Source organism: Mus pahari, chromosome 3 (assembly GCF_900095145.1).
Source record: "Mus pahari chromosome 3, PAHARI_EIJ_v1.1, whole genome shotgun sequence".
In the NCBI taxonomy this organism is placed as follows: Eukaryota; Metazoa; Chordata; class Mammalia; order Rodentia; family Muridae; genus Mus; species Mus pahari.
Window position 1 is genome coordinate 135,237,329 of NC_034592.1, and position 16,875 is coordinate 135,254,203.

General features: G+C 41.8%; 1 protein-coding gene across 2 annotated transcripts in view; it reads left to right on the plus strand.

The window, feature by feature from the left end:
- The window catches only part of Tpx2 (TPX2 microtubule nucleation factor), a 43,053-nt gene that overhangs the window by 19,766 nt on the left and 6,412 nt on the right, over positions 1-16,875 (plus strand). For both annotated transcript variants that reach the window (XM_029537012.1, XM_021193029.2), the window contains exons 5-12: positions 2,004-2,130; positions 4,509-4,640; positions 5,524-5,649; positions 8,980-9,101; positions 9,877-10,028; positions 11,557-11,725; positions 13,385-13,523; positions 14,207-14,423. In XM_029537012.1, coding sequence (XP_029392872.1) covers positions 2,004-2,130; positions 4,509-4,640; positions 5,524-5,649; positions 8,980-9,101; positions 9,877-10,028; positions 11,557-11,725; positions 13,385-13,523; positions 14,207-14,423 — 1,184 coding nt within the window. The remainder of the gene's footprint in view (positions 1-2,003; positions 2,131-4,508; positions 4,641-5,523; positions 5,650-8,979; positions 9,102-9,876; positions 10,029-11,556; positions 11,726-13,384; positions 13,524-14,206; positions 14,424-16,875) is intronic.

Sequence of the window (16,875 nt, forward strand, 5' to 3'; positions counted from 1 at the left end):
CCCCCCCCTTTTTTTTTTAAGATTTATTTATTATATGTAAGTACACTGTAGCTGTCTTCAGACACCCCAGAAGAGGGCATCAGACCCCAATATAGGTGGTTGTAAACTACTGTGTGGTTGCTGAGAATCAAACTCAGGACCTCTGAAAGAGCAGTCAGTGCTCTTAACCGCTGAGCCATCTCTCCAGCCCCAGCAGGTAGCTTTTATAAACATAACTTTACCTGAGTTAAGGTTACCATGCATAGGAATAATACTTGTATGTGTATGATACATATGATCTTCATTTTGAATTCTGTAGTCACACACACATGCTATGCACACCTGCTTATATATATATGCATATATATGTGTATAATTTCTGATTTTCTTGAGATTTGAGTACTGATTAATTTCTATTCCTCATTTGGGGGCTGTTACTTTAATTAAAAAGATTTATTGAGGTGCTGGAGAGATGGCCTAGGCTGCTTTTCCAGAGGACCCAGGGTTCAATTCCTAACATCCACATGGCAGCTCACATCTGTCTGTAACTCCAGTTAAGTGCTGAGCCACCTCTTCAGCCCCATATATGATGCAATCAAATCTATCTCCTCTCCACTCCCTTCTGACTTCTCCTGTAGCCCTCCCATCATTATTGCAATTGTGTGTGTGTGTGTGTGTGTGTGTGTGTGTGTTGTGTGTGTGTGTGTTTGTGTGGTTTCCCATATTTTTTTAAGACAGGGTTTCTCTGTATAGCCCCGGCTGTCCAGGAGCTCTCTTTGTAGACCAGGCTAGCCTTGAACTCAGATCCACCTGCCTCTGCCTCTCAAGAGCTGGGATTAAAGGAGTCGGTGTAGGACCATCTACTGGAGCACCCCTGAAGAAAACTGACTTTGTACCAGCAACCATTGGTTGCCAATAGTTCCTTAGTTAGGGAAGGTACTTCATGACCCACTTTCCCAACCATGTTGGGACTTTGTGTGGCTTGATCTTTGTCTCAACCTGGTGCATAAAATCCTAGCTACTAGAAGTTCATGTGTAACTGCTCTGACATAGCTGGATAAATGCTGGTTCACTACCTGTGGTCTTTTCACTACCTGTGGCTCTCTCTACCCGCTTATTCTATGATGGTCCCTGAGCCTTAGAGGAAGTGGTGTGATGCCCCATTTAGATCTGAACAATCTACAATCTCTTATGCTCTACACAATGATCAGTTTTAACTCTGTGTTAATTGTCATCTATTGCAAAGAACCTCTCTGAGTTGTGGGTGAGGCAGTAACCTATGGATGTAAAAATCAATAGAGGGCAATTTAATCCGCCGTCCATTTAGCAGAATAGTAATATAGTAGTAGGTTCTCCCAGGAACTCATGGCCTCCCTAGCCACAAGTTCTTGGACCTACTAATGGCACCAGGTGTGAATTCCATGTTCTGGGTGGACTTTAAATCCACTCAGAAAGTGGCTGGTTACTCTCAGAATATTTCTGTCACTATTGAAATATGGTGTGTATGTCTTGACAGGGCAATTACTACTGTAGCTGACAGGGTTCACTTCTCAGAAAGACTACTGACTAGTTCTTTCAGCACTATAAAAGTCAACTATAGGACTGGGGCTTTTGGGTTGATAACAACTTGTTTTTCTCCATGTTCTATGAAGTGTGTGGTGTCTTAGTGTCAAGTTCTGGAGGGAGGCTAAGAACAATGGCATGGGCAGTGTCTATGGGGGAAACCCCTGACAAAAACTTGAAAAGAGTAACATGTTTATGGCTCTGTGCTTTTTAATTTGGTAGCTTATGGTGTCTGGGAGAGGTATTGCTCCCTCTTACAGGGTAACTCCATTTAAACTTTCCAAGTTTTTTTTTTGGTTTTTTTTGAGACAGGGTTTCTCTGCATAGCCCTGGCTGTCCTGGAACTCACTCTGTAGACCAGGATGGCCTCGAACTCAGAAATCCACCTGCCTAAACTTTTAATAAGTGACTATTTTAGGATACTTCTGCAGTAGTCTAACTAGGTTTTTGGTCTCTCGTAGTTGACAACACTTACTACAAAGAAACAGAAAAGGAAAGTCTTCAGAAACAGTCTATCCCATCAAATGATTGTTCTTCCCTGAATGCTAAGAGTGCTGTATCAGGAAATACTCCTGTCCAGCCTCAGAGGTAAGAGTTGGGCACAAAAGTGGATATTACTGGTTTTGCTCAATCAATATAGTAACTCCACAGATTATCTGTGTCAATACAGTTGGATTCCTTATGTTACTTCAGTGCTTATGGATTGTAGCTTGCAGGTTAAATTTATAGGTAAGTGCTTATAGACAGTTGCTTGGTTAAGGCACATTCATTTCAAAGCCAAGATTCAAACTTGTCGGTCTGACTTTAAAAGGTGTGTATGGATGCAATTGTTTTTCTGATGCCAGTTCACTTTTATCTCTTCTTAAATTTTCATTTTTATTTTATGTGTATAGGTATTTTGCTTGCATTTATTTATGTGTGTTACATGCATTCCTGGTGCCTGTGGAGGTGGAAAGGGTGTTAGATTCCTGAAACTGGAGTTGCAGATTGTTGTGAACCCTCATGGATGCTGGGAGTCATCGCTCCAGCCCTCAAATGCCTTTCTTTGTCTTTGTATTATATATAGAAGCTTTCTTGTGGTTATGTTTATTCTATTTTCATCTTTTATTATTCATGCTTAATATTTTGTGGTGCAAGTGTTTAAACCAATCTCAGGTATGCTAAAAAGCAAAGCTTACCTCCTATTATGGACTTATATACCAGCTCTTATTTAAAATTCTAAAACTACATTTATATGTTTATTTTGTATCTGTATGACATTGTACACATAGACAGTAGTTGAAGAACTGTGGGAATAGGCACTGGAGAGTGGGGGTGGGGGTTAAATGGAAACAGAGTCCATGATAATGCCCAGGATTCAGTCTCTGGAGACCGTCAGAGTGCAGATCTAACTTCATCATTTATTACACAAGCTTCTATTTAGTTTTTTAGTCAAGAAAGGTATGTTTGTGTATTCAAGGGCAAATTGGGCTGCAGCAGGTATTGTTTAGCAGAATCTGACTCACATGTCTTGGAGTGGTCCATGGAGCCTGTAGAGGAGGGTCCACTCCCCTGTGGAGATTTCCATGAAGACAAGGGAAGCAACTATGGCCCTGGCCTTGGCTCGTTAGTGTGTGCTGGGAGCTGTGTCAGCTCATACACTATGTCCAGCGGGTCAGGAGTTCCAGGAGCTGCTGTGCCTCCCTCTCCCTCTCCCTCTCCCTCTCCCTCTCCCTCTCCCTCTCCCTTCCTCTACCAGGGTTCTCTTCACATCCCCCACAGAGTCGTCAGTTCTCTCCTTTTACTTGTGGTTCCTGGGGACAGAAGTCAGGTCACGTCTCAGGCCTGGACATAAGCTTTTCTGTCTCCTGAGTCATCTGACTCCCAACCCCATCCTTGCCTTTCACGTTAATGGACAGCTTTTAAAGTAACCAAACAGTCACTGCAAGCACATGGTGCTTAGGGGGATCTTGTTTTAAAGAAAAAAACTTGAAGTTTTGGCTGTATTTATATTACTATATTATAACTGCTAATTTGGTTAGATCTGTCACTGCTTTGATTCCTGGTCATGTGTCTTTTGTTTTTATTCTACCTCTCTTTTCCTATGTTTGATCTTAACCCTCCCACTTTCTCTGTGTTCTGCCCCATCTCCCCTGGGGAAGTAAACGCAGCTCTTCTCTCCTAGTCCTTCTAGGAGAGTCTTCTACCACCAGTCTATAGCCCAGTACTCATTCAGATATGGTTAGTATTTTATTTTAACTTTTAAAATTTGAGACAGGTTCTCTCTGTGTAGCTATGACTAGCCTGGAACTTAAGGTATACAGTAGCCTAACCTCAAGCCTTGTACCCTTTTACATCTTTTTGCTTGTTTTGTTTTTTTTGTTTTGTTTTGTTTTTTGTTTTGTTTTGTTTTGTTTTTTGTTTTTTGTTTGTTTATTTGTTTGTTTGTTTGGTTGGTTTTTTGAGACAGGGTTTCTCTGTGTAGCCCTGGCTGTCCTGGAGCTCACTCTGTAGACCAGGCTGTCCTCGAACTCAGAAATCGGCGCACCTGCCTCTGCCTCCCAAGTTCTGGGATTAAAGGCATGCACCACCACTGCTTGGCTTGCTTGTTTTTTGAGACCAGGTTTCTTTGTGTAGCCATGGTTTTCTTGGAACTCATTCTCTAGACCAGACTGGCCTTAAACACTAGGATTAAAGGTGTATCCATCCCACACCAGGGTTTGTTAGATTCCTGAGAACTGAGATTATAATAGAATGACCCTATTTAGTCTGTTTGGTTAGTTTTAACTTATAAACCACCAGCATATTTAAATAGCAGGATTTTATGTTTGGAAACAATAAGTTTTCAGAAACATTAGATTACTAGAGAATGGATAATAAAGGTTTTATTGGCCTTTTAGTTGACATACTTTGACTTTAGGAAGAACATTTGCATATCTGTAGTAATTGTATTCATCATAAGATAAATTGTGTCATTTCCACCATAGAAGATCTATTAGACTCTCTGCTCAGAAGGATTTGGAACAGAAAGAGAAAAACCATGTTGCCTCTATTGAAATGAAAGCCAAGAGATGCGTTGCTCCTGCTGCTGATTGTCCCCCCCAGAAAAGAATGAAAGTGTGAGTACCCACTGAGACCACCTGCCTAGGCGTTGGGTTGAAAGTTGTGAGTTACAAAGAAAAATTACCCATGGGTCCATCTGCAGTCTGCTTGGTGTCCCTGTAGACTGGGAAACTCCAAAGCTATGCCATGGTCTGGGGAGCTGTGACCCGTGTCCCATCTTGAAGGTTTGTCTTCAGTTGTCTTCAGTGTTCTTCTGTGACAGGGGCTGACCAGAAGATACGGTGTTCATGCTTATTATTATTATTTTAATTGGGAATGTGTTTCACTGTAGGAACACTCCAAAAGTGTCTAAATAATTTATGTACTTCACAGAAGTCAAAACTAGATTGCCACTGGCTTTGGTCGATTATTATCTATTGCTTCTTAGTTTTTTGGTTTTTTTTTTTTTTAATTTTGCTTGAGCTTCATTATCAGAAGGTAACTGCTATATCTTTAGATGTATCCCTGTTCAAGAGAGTATATTGTAAAGGAAGCAGCCCAGCATTCACTCAGGAAAGTGAGGCTTCCTCAGAGATTATATCTTGTCACTTGGATCTCCCAAGTTGCTGTAGAGGCAAGAACAACACTTAGTTATGGCTGGGTTCACTGCTGCTGCTTTCAGATTGCCTAAGAAGCAGATTGTAGGCATCAGGAATACTGTTGTCCATGGTCTTCTGGTTGTTGACTTGATGACATAGAATCCTTGTATCCTGAAACACTGTTGGCTGCCTCTCCTGACCTCTGAGGGCTTTCTCATGGTTGACCTGTTGGAGCTGCAGCTGAGTTGATCTGATGATGTGATTGAAGGACCTTGTGGTTCAATCATGTTGTTAGTCCCCAAAATGAGGGCGTGCTTTAAGAAATTGAAACTTACTTATTTTTTGTTCATTTTGAATCAAGTTCTCATAAAAAAAAACTGGAGGAAGAGGAGGAAGGCAGTGTTCCAGCTACTTCAAGAAAGGATGAAAGAGAAACCCTGGAGAAAGCCAAGGGCAAACACACTGCGCCAGGCGTGCCACCTGCAAGGTACATTTTTTTCCCAGAGTAAACTTTAGAAAAAGACAGTAATTGGCATACCTGCCCTTCGGGAAAGAAACCCTTAAAAGCTGTCAGTGACCTGAAGGGTGCTGAGACAGTAAGCAACACAAGATGCTGGTTTAAGAGGTACACAGGACAAGGTCAGTACATGCTCTCACGACCTCAGTAAACGTATGTGATTTTAGTCAGTGATCAACTTTGGGGTTTAGTGTTATTCCCTTGCCAGAGATCATTTCAATTTTTTCTGGAAAATCTTGTTTATGCTTTAATGAATAATGGTTGTCTGAGTATTGATTTATTTATTGCCAATTTTATTTCTGAAATTAAAAATCAAAAAGATTTACAGTGCTACCACTTTTTTGTTGTTTTTGTAGAACAGACTGACCTTGCAATGGCCTAGGATAGCCTTGAACAACTTCTGCTCTTTTTGCCTCCCCAGTGCTGAGAATGTGGCTCTGGAGCACCACAGCTGGTGTGTGTCAGTCACACTTTCTGTGCAGCCCTAGATGTCCTGGAACTCACTCTGTAGACCAGGCTGGCCTCAGAAATCCGCCTGCCTCTGCCTCCCAAGCACTGGCATTAAAGGTGTGCACCACCACTGCCCAGCCTGAAGAGTAAACTTTAAATATGGTTTTGTGAGAGTAAAGGTTGCTTAATTTAATAAATAATGTTTACCTGTCTTGACTCTAAGCTGCAGGCTGCTGGCAGTTAACATTCAATTATTAAACAGCAGTGGTGGGCGCTTGGGGGTGGGTTAAATAAAGGACTTATTGCTAGGGCTCCTTTCTTTCTTGCCCAGAAGCCTCACTTCTAACTGGCCAGGTGAAAGGGAGGCTTGGACCAATTAACTTCTATTGAACACAGAAAAACAAAGTCATGTTCGCAGTAAGAAATACTTTTACCCAAGCAGATATACCCAGACACATATACATTCATACACCACACATTTACATTTTTATTCACATTCTCACACGTTAACACAGTCATCTTTTTTACATTTTTTTTTTTTTAAGATTATTTGTTATTGTATGTAAGTACACTGTAGCTGTCTTCAGACACACCAGAGGAGAGCATTAGATCTTATGTGAGCCACCATGTGGTTGCTGAGATTTGACCTCAGGACCTTCGGAAGAGCAGTCGGTATTCTTAACTGCTGAGCCATTTCTCCAGTCCCACATTCATCTTTTTATTGGGGCTAACCACCTGTCTCATCTACTCTACAAGTATCTGTGCATACTTACATATGCATACCTATACTTACATGTGTATTTATATATGTGTGTGTGTATATGTGGTGGGTGGAGCCCAAGGTCCAGTGCAGAAAGAACTCATTCATTCTGGGTAAAACATAAGCTCCAACCTTTATTGCATAGAGAAAGAAAATGGTTCTGCCCTTGTATTGCTAAATGAAAGAAACCGAAGTGTGTAAGACAAAAGCCCCATCCTTGTCAGTAAGAAGCAGCTGCCTGCTCTCTCTGCCCTCTGTTCAGCTTTTCTCTCTCTTCTTGCCTCTCTCTCTCCTCAGCTCTGTTCCTAGTTTTGTACTGTTTTTAGGAGAATAGATCACATGGTATTCCAAGCGTCTTTTTTCAAAAGTTCACAAGTTCAAACATAAATTCAAATTGAATCAGGAGTTACAACAGAGATGTTTACATGTGTTTCCATTTAGACTAACTAAGCATTCATTGTCTGTCACTACCTCTACAGGTTCATAAAAGTTAAAAACTAGGGGTTGGAGAGATGGCTCAGTAGTTAAGAGCACTGACTGCTCTTGCAGAGGTCCTGAGTTCAATTCCCAGTAACCATATGGTGGCTTACAACCATCTAATGGGGTCTGTTACCTTCTTCTGGTGTGTCTGAAGACAGGGATAGTGTACTCACATACATAAAATAAATGAATCTTTAAAAAAAATTAGTTAAGGAGCCGGGTGTGGTGGCACACGCCTTTAATCCCAGCACTCGGGAGGCAGAGGCAGATGGATTTCTGAGTTTGAGGCCAGCCTGGTCTACCAAGTGAGTTCCAGGACAGCCAGGGCTATACAGAGAAACCCTGTCTCAAAAAAACAAAAAAAAAAAAGAAAGAAAGAAAGTTAAAACTATAATTCTTGTTTTTGTTGTTGTTTTTGTTTGTTTTGTTTTCGAGACAGGGTTTCTTTGTGTAGCCCTGGCTGAACTCACTTTGTAGACAAGGCTAGCCTCGAACTCAGAAATCCGCCTGCCTCCGTCTCCCGAGTGCTGCTATTAAAGGTGTGTGCCACCACGCCCGGCAAAACTATAATTCTTATATCTAAGTTAACACAGTATGTCAAAAGGCAAATCATCTGCCTAGTGTCTTATTAGTATTGAAGTTTTGTATAGAGAAGCCCAGTCAGTATTATCTTCTGTTATTGCATCTATAATATATAATAAATCGTTCATTTGCAGTTTATGGTCTTTAGTTAGCAGATAATAGTTTTACAACCAGCCTAAGAGGAATGTTTTCCTTAATCATAAATCTGTTTGATGCCTGCTTTTTATGTTAGTGCAATTAACTCGTGATACCCGAAGGCTTGCAGGACCCTGATTGAAGCCCATTTTTATAAAGGGCCCAATAATTACTGGTATAAATTTAGGAGTTTTATAGAATAATTATTAGGAATTAAGGAATTATCTATTTGTCTGCATATCATCACTATAACAGATCTTCATTGATCTACAGGATGTCTGCTGATGCCCAGGGGTTATTATATTAATTTAATAATGACAAGAAAGGCATATTAGCTGCAAAATCAATACTGAGATGAGATTTCTGAAAGCCTTGCAATTAAGAATTGTGCATTGCAGACCATGCAATATGTTGTGCCATCTGTAGAATGTCACTTGTATGCCTTTATCCTTTCCTAGATGGCTCCTGACAATCGATGGGCCTGGAACTTGCTCGGTAATCCAGGCTGAGCTCTGACTCACAGTCCTCTAGCTTTAGCCTCCCAAGTGCTGCAATTCTAAATGTGGCTCTTGTGATTTTTTTTTAATTTAGCTTTTCCAGTGCCATAAAAGTTGTTCACTGGTGTGGTCAAATATGAGTGAATCTTTTGTGGTGTCTTACTGCCTTGTATAGTTTTAGCAATTGTTCTCTGATAGTTTTATAATATCTTAATGTAAAATACCCTTCTTTCTTTTTATGTTACCTAATTAAGCCAATATCTGTTTCTGGTGGATAAACTTTTTGGCTTTGATAGATATCATAGGTTATAAACATGGTCTACTCAGCAGCTTAGAGTCCTTTGAGTACTGAACCCTTTCTTCCTTTGGCCTCTCTTTACTGATTCTTGTTTCTAGGGAGAAGGTTCTAAAGAGTACTGAGGAGCAGGAGATAGAGAAAAGACTGAGAATGCAGCAGGAAGTGGTGGAGATGCGGAGGAAGAACGAAGAGTTCAAGAAGCTCGCTCTCGCAGGACCAGGTCAGTTGGGTCTCACTGAGTCTTAACTATAAGGGTGCTTCTTAGAATTTTGGTAGCTTTTTTTGGGGGGGGGGTCTTTAGAGCAAGAATAAAATAAAAAACAACCAGTTTGAGTGGTCTGCATACAACTGTGTGTTTACTTAAAATGGTGGCTGTAAGTTTACCTGCACCTCAGGGGTTACTCTCTAGCTGGACCACCCAAACTAGCACTTTCTCAGAGTGTGCTATTCTTCTCTTGTGTGTTAGCAAAAGCATTGAGACATATGACAGTCAGTCTGGCCAGTTTGTCATTTCCTTCTTCATACAAATGACAGAGGATGAGAAAGAGCTCTGTCAAATTCAGTTGCAGTTAGAAGGAAAAAACGTGACTGAATGAAGAGCTCGTAGCCTCGCTTTGCTCTGGCATAGTGGTATTGGTGGCACCAGTCCTGCTTACTGGAGTTTACAGGCTCCCCTCTTAGAGATTCTGAGCTAAATTTTGCTTTTATAGTCACTCTCTAGGGGTTGGATTTTCAGTGTTTGATTAGAATTTGTAATGCCCTGGGTTCCAACACTTTATATTATATTTTTTTTAAAGTCATGACTTTATCAAAGCTATGACTACATCCTAGCAGTGGGCTCCTCTCCTTCCCTCTCTGCATCTGAACAAAGGCCTTCAAACCCACTACAACTCAGATACAACTAGAGCCACAGGAAGTACAGGAAGGATTAGAGTTGTGCAGGGGCTCACTAATGATCTCTTCTTAATGTTACCCTGTGTTTTCCTGTTCCTCAGGGCAACCCGTGAAGAAGTCCACAAGCCAGGTTACCAAGACAGTTGACTTTCACTTCCTCACAGATGAGCGAATCAAGCAACATCCCAAGAACCAGGAAGAGTATAAGGAAGTGAACTTCATGTCTGAACTTCGGAAGCATTCTTCCACACCTGTAAGTGAGCGTTCTTATTGCTAATTCAGTAGGTCTCAGCTGTGACTTTTTGGTCATTATTTACAATGGGATGATTGAGGGAAGCTTAGTCTTTGAATCAATATAGATACAAATTCCCTGTGAACTCTGTGGCTGTCAACAGATCACTGCCCTGGGAAAGCATGTTACCAAGTTGGTGTAAAAGTTGGATGGGACACGAAGCACATAAAATTATGTGTGGCAAATTTGTAGAGGCCTTCTCCCACCCCTCAGGTTCAGAGGGTAGAGTCAGGTGTGGAAAGTATGGCCGCATCTCAAAGGCATGCACCACCACCATCTGGCTTTGTTAGCATTAGTTCTTTTAATGTTAAAGAGTAGTAGGTGTAGGGGCTGGAGAGATGGCTCAGCGGTTTGGAGCACTGACCTTCAGAAGGTCCTGAGTTTAGATCCCAGCAACCACATGGTGGCTCACAACCATCCTTAATGAGATCTGACGCCCTCTTCTGGAGTGTCTGAATACAGCTACAGTGTACTTACATATAATAAATCTTAAAAAAAAAAAAAAAAGAGTAGTAGGTGTAAAGCCATCTCTCCTGCTTCCTTTGTTTTTTGTTTTTAAGATGGGGTCCCAATTAGTCTAGGTACGCCTCAAAGTCGCTGCACAGCCGAGGGTGACTTGGAACTCCTGACCCTTCTGCCTTCACCTACTAGTGCTGACTTCAGACACTGTTTTAGTTTCTTTTTACTGTTTATTTTTTTTTCTTTTTTTTTTCTTTTTTAAAGATTTATTTATTTATTATATATAAGTACACTGTAGCTGTCCTCAGACGCTCCGGAAGAGGGCGTCAGATCTTGTTACGGATGGTTGTGAGCCACCATGTGGTTGCTGGGATTTGAACTCCAGACCTTTGGAAGAGCAGTCGGGTGCTCTTACCCACTGGGCCATCTCACCAGCCCTTACTGTTTATTTTTATACCTATGTGTCTTGTGAGTATGTGCCATGTTGGTGTGGGTGATGGTGGAGGATTTCCCCCCCACCCCACCTCCACCCCCCACAAGTGAAGTTAGAGGGTTTGAGTTGAAGTATGCCTGGACTACATAACCATGGACTATGTGTGCCTGGAGTTCCAGGTTAGCCAGGGCTATGCAGAGAGACCCATCTAAAAAAACTCACCAAAAATAGATTAAAAATTAATGATGCACAGTGCGTGGGCTTTCGACAGTCAGTTTGAGGGCTGATGTGGAGAGATGTTAACCTAGGCTTCTGTCTGACCTGATGCAGGCCCAGCAGCCCGTGCCAGTTTTGTATGTTTGGCTTTTTTCTTTTCTTCCCCATTCCCTTTGAATTTTAATAAAACTTGCTCCAGATTGGTTGAAAACATTTATATACTTGGGAAAGCTGCATGTATATATACTAAAGCAATCTTCTAAGCACTAGATTCTTTAGAAGGTGAACTAGTGTAAGGAAGGACTCTGGCTGAGCGCCGGCGCTGAGGATGGGGCCTGCAGGAGGTTCACTCCCTTTGTTCAACAACTCTTCTCTTCACAGGCCCGAGGGACCAGAGGATGCACTATCATTAAGCCTTTCAACCTGTCCAAAGGGAAGAAGAGAACATTTGATGAAGCAGCTTCTACATATGTGCCCATTGCACAGCAGGTTGAAGCCTTCCACAAACGAACCCCCAATAGGTACCATCTGAGGAACAAGAAGGACGAGAGTAAGTTTCCTCCCAGGCCTTGCTGGCCAGAGCCTCTTCTCCAGTGGCTGGCACAGCAGAGTGAGAGAGGGAGGTGAACGGGTTTAGATGCTGATATGTTTGTATAGATCTGGTGGTGAACAGATGAAAGGATTTTAATTATTTCTGTTATTATGAGAGTAATTTCTACAAGATTAAGAAGGTCTAGAGATGGAAAATAATGTAAAATAGGTTATCAGGAAAATATGAAAAAGCTGGGTTGGTGATGCATGCCTATAACCCCAGCGTATGGGAGGTAGGAGCTCAAGGTTTGGGCTTGGTCCAAATGGTGATTTCGAGGGTGCCTGGACTGCACAGAACTGGTCTTGAGACAAAAACAAATAGGGCTAGTATTTTGGGTAAATCAGGATGTGTTTTGAGATGTCTACACATCTCTTCTTTTTCATATTGTTTAGCACTTTGCTTTAGGTGGCCACATGAATTGCTTTAAATGCAGTATTTCTCTTTTCTTTGGGCAGTGCTGGAGAATCAGCTAGCAAGCACTGTACCAATGTGCTACATTCTCAATGCTAAATATAGTATTTTCCAGTACTGTTAATACATTCTAATATTTTATACTATGAAAAAGTGAATTTTTTTTATTCCCATAGAATTAATTTTCTATCTAGCCAAGGCTTCATAGACTCTCTTTCAAAAGAAAAACCAGTAAATGAACTAGATAATTAATTTTTCTCACTCTGTTATGTAAGGTCTAGATAGAATTCCTTCTAAGTAATTATGAAAATCAATAGGCTTGTTACTGACCAGGTAAATAAATAAATATCATTTGTAAGTGTTCATAATGTCCTTAATCAGTGGTTCTCAACCTATGAGTTGAGGACATCAGAAAACACAGATATTTACATTACAGTTCATAACAATAACAAAGTTATAGTTATGAGGTAGCAACAAATATAATTTTATGGTGGGGTCACAATTACATTAGGAACTGTAGTAAAAGATCACAGCATTAGGAATGTTGAGAGCCACTACTCTGAATAACGCTGTGTTGGCAGAGTTGTTCTCCCTCTCTTTGCCTCTAATTCTCTGTAACTTTCCCCTGTTGACTATCTGAATCCCCACCCCCACCCCCTTCCTTCCCACTGTTTGTTGTAGCTACCTTGTGAGGTTGGTTTGAAAGTTGAAATGCAGTAGCCATAAACTACTGATCCTTCTGCCTTAGCTTCCTAAATGCCAGGATTACAGATCTGTACCACCATGCCTGACTGCACCATTTGACTTGCTATGAGGGGTGGCCTGGATGCTTTGATACAGATGTTTTTGTGAAATTCATTACTCACTGGTTTGCAAAGATCTGGTGTCTTAAAATTGTAAGAAAAACATTGTCAACAACAAGCAAAATAGTTGGTGTTCTCCATAGAAAGGCCTATGCAGTGGCAAGGACCCCATCAGATATGGCTAGGTTTTCAGTGCAGAGATGGCAGAAGAATTCACCTAGATACTATCCTTCCATATGGATGATAAGAGGAGAGGAGGCAACAGCTGTCAGGTTGAGTGGCAGCGACTGAGTTGAGCGTAGAAAAACAGGTTGTCTGCTTTGTCTGTTTCTAGTTGGGTTAGCACTTACAGGAGACCTGAATCGTGGGGAACCAAGCAGACATTTGCGGTTTTGTTTTACAGGCTTGTTACCCTCCAAATCTGTGAACAAGATTGCACGAGACCCTCAGACCCCCATACTGCAGACCAAATATCGTACAAGGGCTGTGACTTGCAAAAGTGCAGCAGAGCAGGAGGCCGAGGAGCTGGAGAAACTGCAACAGTAGGTCCCACTGGCAGTGTCTGAGAAAGGCTGGCCACTCCTACCTGCCTACTTTCAGTCCTGTTGGGTGGTGGGGACTGTTTTCCTTTTCATGAAAATGCAAGCCATTTAGTGGCTCTGTAGGCTGTGCTCCTGTCTCTGTGACTGAAAATGGGACTATGTAGGTGCCCTGGAGCAGAATCTGATGAGTTGTATCAGCCAAAGATGACCTTGCTTGGTTTTTTGTTTGCTTGTTTTTAAATTTTATTTGTGGAAGTTTTGCTTGCATGCACCACTGGCATGCCTGTGCCCATGGAAGCCAGAAGAGGGCTTTGGAGCCTCTAGAACTCGAGTTACAGATAAATGGTTGTTAGCTGTCATGTGGGTGCTGGGAATTTTGGGGGAGTAGCAGCCAATGCTTTAAACCCCTGAGCCATCTTTCCAGCCCCCCAAAGTTTGGAAACTTGAATTTCTGGTCCTCCTATCTCTGTCACAAGTGGATTATAGGCATGTGTACTCATAGAGCCTGGAGCCCCAGCGGGGAGCTCAGGCCATGCCGTTCATCCTTTTCTCAGGAGGTAAAGATGGCTTCTGAGATTGTGCTGTCCATCTTAGCGCTTCTTTATAGGTTTTGTTCTACCTTGTGTAGTTTTTATTTAATTTAAAAAGCCTTTTACGTTTATTAATTTTTGTGTTTGTTACAGATACAAATTCAAAGCACGGGAACTTGATCCTAGAATTTTTGAAAGTGGCCCCATCTTGCCCAAGAGAGTGCCTGTTAAGCCTCCTACTCAGCCTGTTGGTTTTGATTTGGAAATTGAGAAACGAATTCATGAGCGAGAGTCAAAGAAAAAATCAGAAGATGAACAATTTGAATTTCATTCTAGACCTTGCCCTACTAAGATCTTGGAAGATGTTGTGGTAAGAATACTTGAGGGGTTGGGTACTGGCAGAGTTGACCTGCCAGTGACTGAATATCTACCCAGAAATGTTGGTCCTGTGAGCCGGACACCAGCATATCACTGGAGATGACAAAGAGATGCAGCAGAATTGGATTTTGGTCTTAGGACTTCAAGTCTAGTGAAAGGCAACGTAAGGTTAAATAATAGACTGATAGGAATATGGAGCTTAAAGGGCTGCAGAAGAGGGAAGCTTTGAGCACCTGGAGGAGGAGAAGGCAGGCTTTGATGACGTGCAGTAGAGTTGACATCCTTGTGCTGTCATTGTGTTGCTGTGATGGCTGATACTTGTCCCTCTTATGGATTCATCTCTCAGTTTCTGCAAGACTGGTTTCAGAACCTTGCATAATGTTTGAGTCTCATAAAATAAAAGCTAGCACACCATATACTATTTAAATAGTTAAGTTTTCCTTTGAGATGGGGTCTTGCTTTGTTTCTCAGGCTTGTCAAGACTCCAGAGCTGTCCTCACATTAGCCTAGAAGTTGGAACTGCAGGTTGATGCCACTGCCTGGCTTGTGGTACAGCTTGTCATCTTTCCCTTTGCTTGTTTCAGAGTCATCTGTGAGTGAAGCTGTAATATATTACCCCTGGGCACTAGTTTGTTTATTCCATCTCCTCACATTAAACCAAAAACAACCTCATGATATACTTTCTAAACTTTTTATTATATATATGTAATTGTGATTATACCTAAAAATAATATTTTTTCATTTAACTGAAAGCTTTTTCATATACTTCTCTCTGTGTCTATCTCCACGTCTGGCTGTCTGTTTGTCTGTCTCTGTCCCCCCCCCCCCTCTCTCCCTCCTTCTCTGTTTGTGTGGGTGTGTGTGTGTGTGTGTGTGTGTGTGTGTGTGTGTGTGTGTGTGTGTAGGGAAGGTGTGACTAAAACAGTGGGGTGCTGAAGGAGAGTGTTGTCTGGTTGTCTGGTCAGCTGCTTTTCAGAATCCTCTGGGCTCTTACATAGATCCCCAGTCTTGGCAATTTGATTTGTTGAGTTGAGGACAGAGAGAGAGCTCAGGTGAAGAGCTGAGGGTTCCTGACAGTAAGCAGTTATGCTGACAATAGTAATACTATCCATGCCTTTGAGTGCATGTGTTGTACTAGGGTGTTTGGGGTTTTGTTTTGAGACAGACTCTCCCTATGTAGCCCTAGTTGGCCTTGCGCTCAGAGATCCCTGCTGCTCCTCCCATGTGCTAGGATTAAAGGCGTGCACAGCCATGCATGCCTTGTCCTGAGTTTTACATAGAGTATTTTATTTCTCATAACAACTCTGAAAGACTCTGTTAATTTCTGTTTTAAAACCAAGGGACTCTACCACCAGGGTATCTAGTATACGGAACTGGGCTATGAGTCTGTCACCTCTTTAAACCCTGCATCGTTCTACCCCACATATCTCATTGTTACCGTAAGTCATGTTGATGTCTGAGGTCACTGACACAAGCTATTTGTAGCTTTCATCAGTTTCACTAATTTCAATTCATTCTTAGTTTCTAGAGAAGGAATGAATAAAACAGACAATAGATATATTCTTTTTCTTTTTCCTTTCTTCTCTCCTCCCTCCCACCCTTCCTTTCTTCCTTTCTTTTTTTAAAATTTTTGTGTAACTTTGGCTGTCCTGGAACTCTTTGTATAGACCAGGCTGCCCAGAACTCACAGAAATCCACCTGCCTCTGCCTCCCACATGCTGCGATTAAAGTTGTGTTCCGCCATACTAGCTTGGATGTATTCTTTTTATCTTCATTTTTCAGAAAACACTCAGCATTAAAAAGGGTATGTAGCTTGCCAATAAAAACATTTTAAATGTTGTTTGCAGAACCAAGATGAAGTTACTTAGCTTTCTGCCCTAGAATCTCAAAGCCTAGCTGAAGATCCTGCCTCTGGGAGCCTGCTGCAGTGATCTGCTGCTCTCTACTGGCCTCCCCTAGTGGCAAAGCTCTGGCCTCGTATGCCCTTACAGTGTGCGGAGATACAGTGGGTGTGGTGTGGCGCTGTGGTACAAAGAGGAGCAATCAAAGCCCCTAAGAAACAGCCATGCATACAGTTTGCAGTGGGAATTAGTCCTTATGCTTTGTGGGAGGAAAAGTTGTTATGTAAGAAGTTATAGAAGGGGATTTCCTTTCCTTTGTTTTACACCGAGATTGACAGGTGCTAAAGACAGTGAGAGATGGGCTTGAGTAGCTGAGAGCATGAGGCAGAGAGAGCCGATGTGATGGAAGTCTTGAGCATGGGGTGTGGAAAGATACACTTAAGTTAATGTGTTTAAAGTGTGGGTTTCTAGAGTGGGGTTCACTTCTAGAGGCCTGAGGGTGCCAACCATGGAGGCTTCTGTTTATTCTCTTGGAATGTGATCTTTTAATTTTGTGTGTGTATGTGTCAGAGAGAGAGAGAGAGAGAGAGAGAGAGAGAGAGA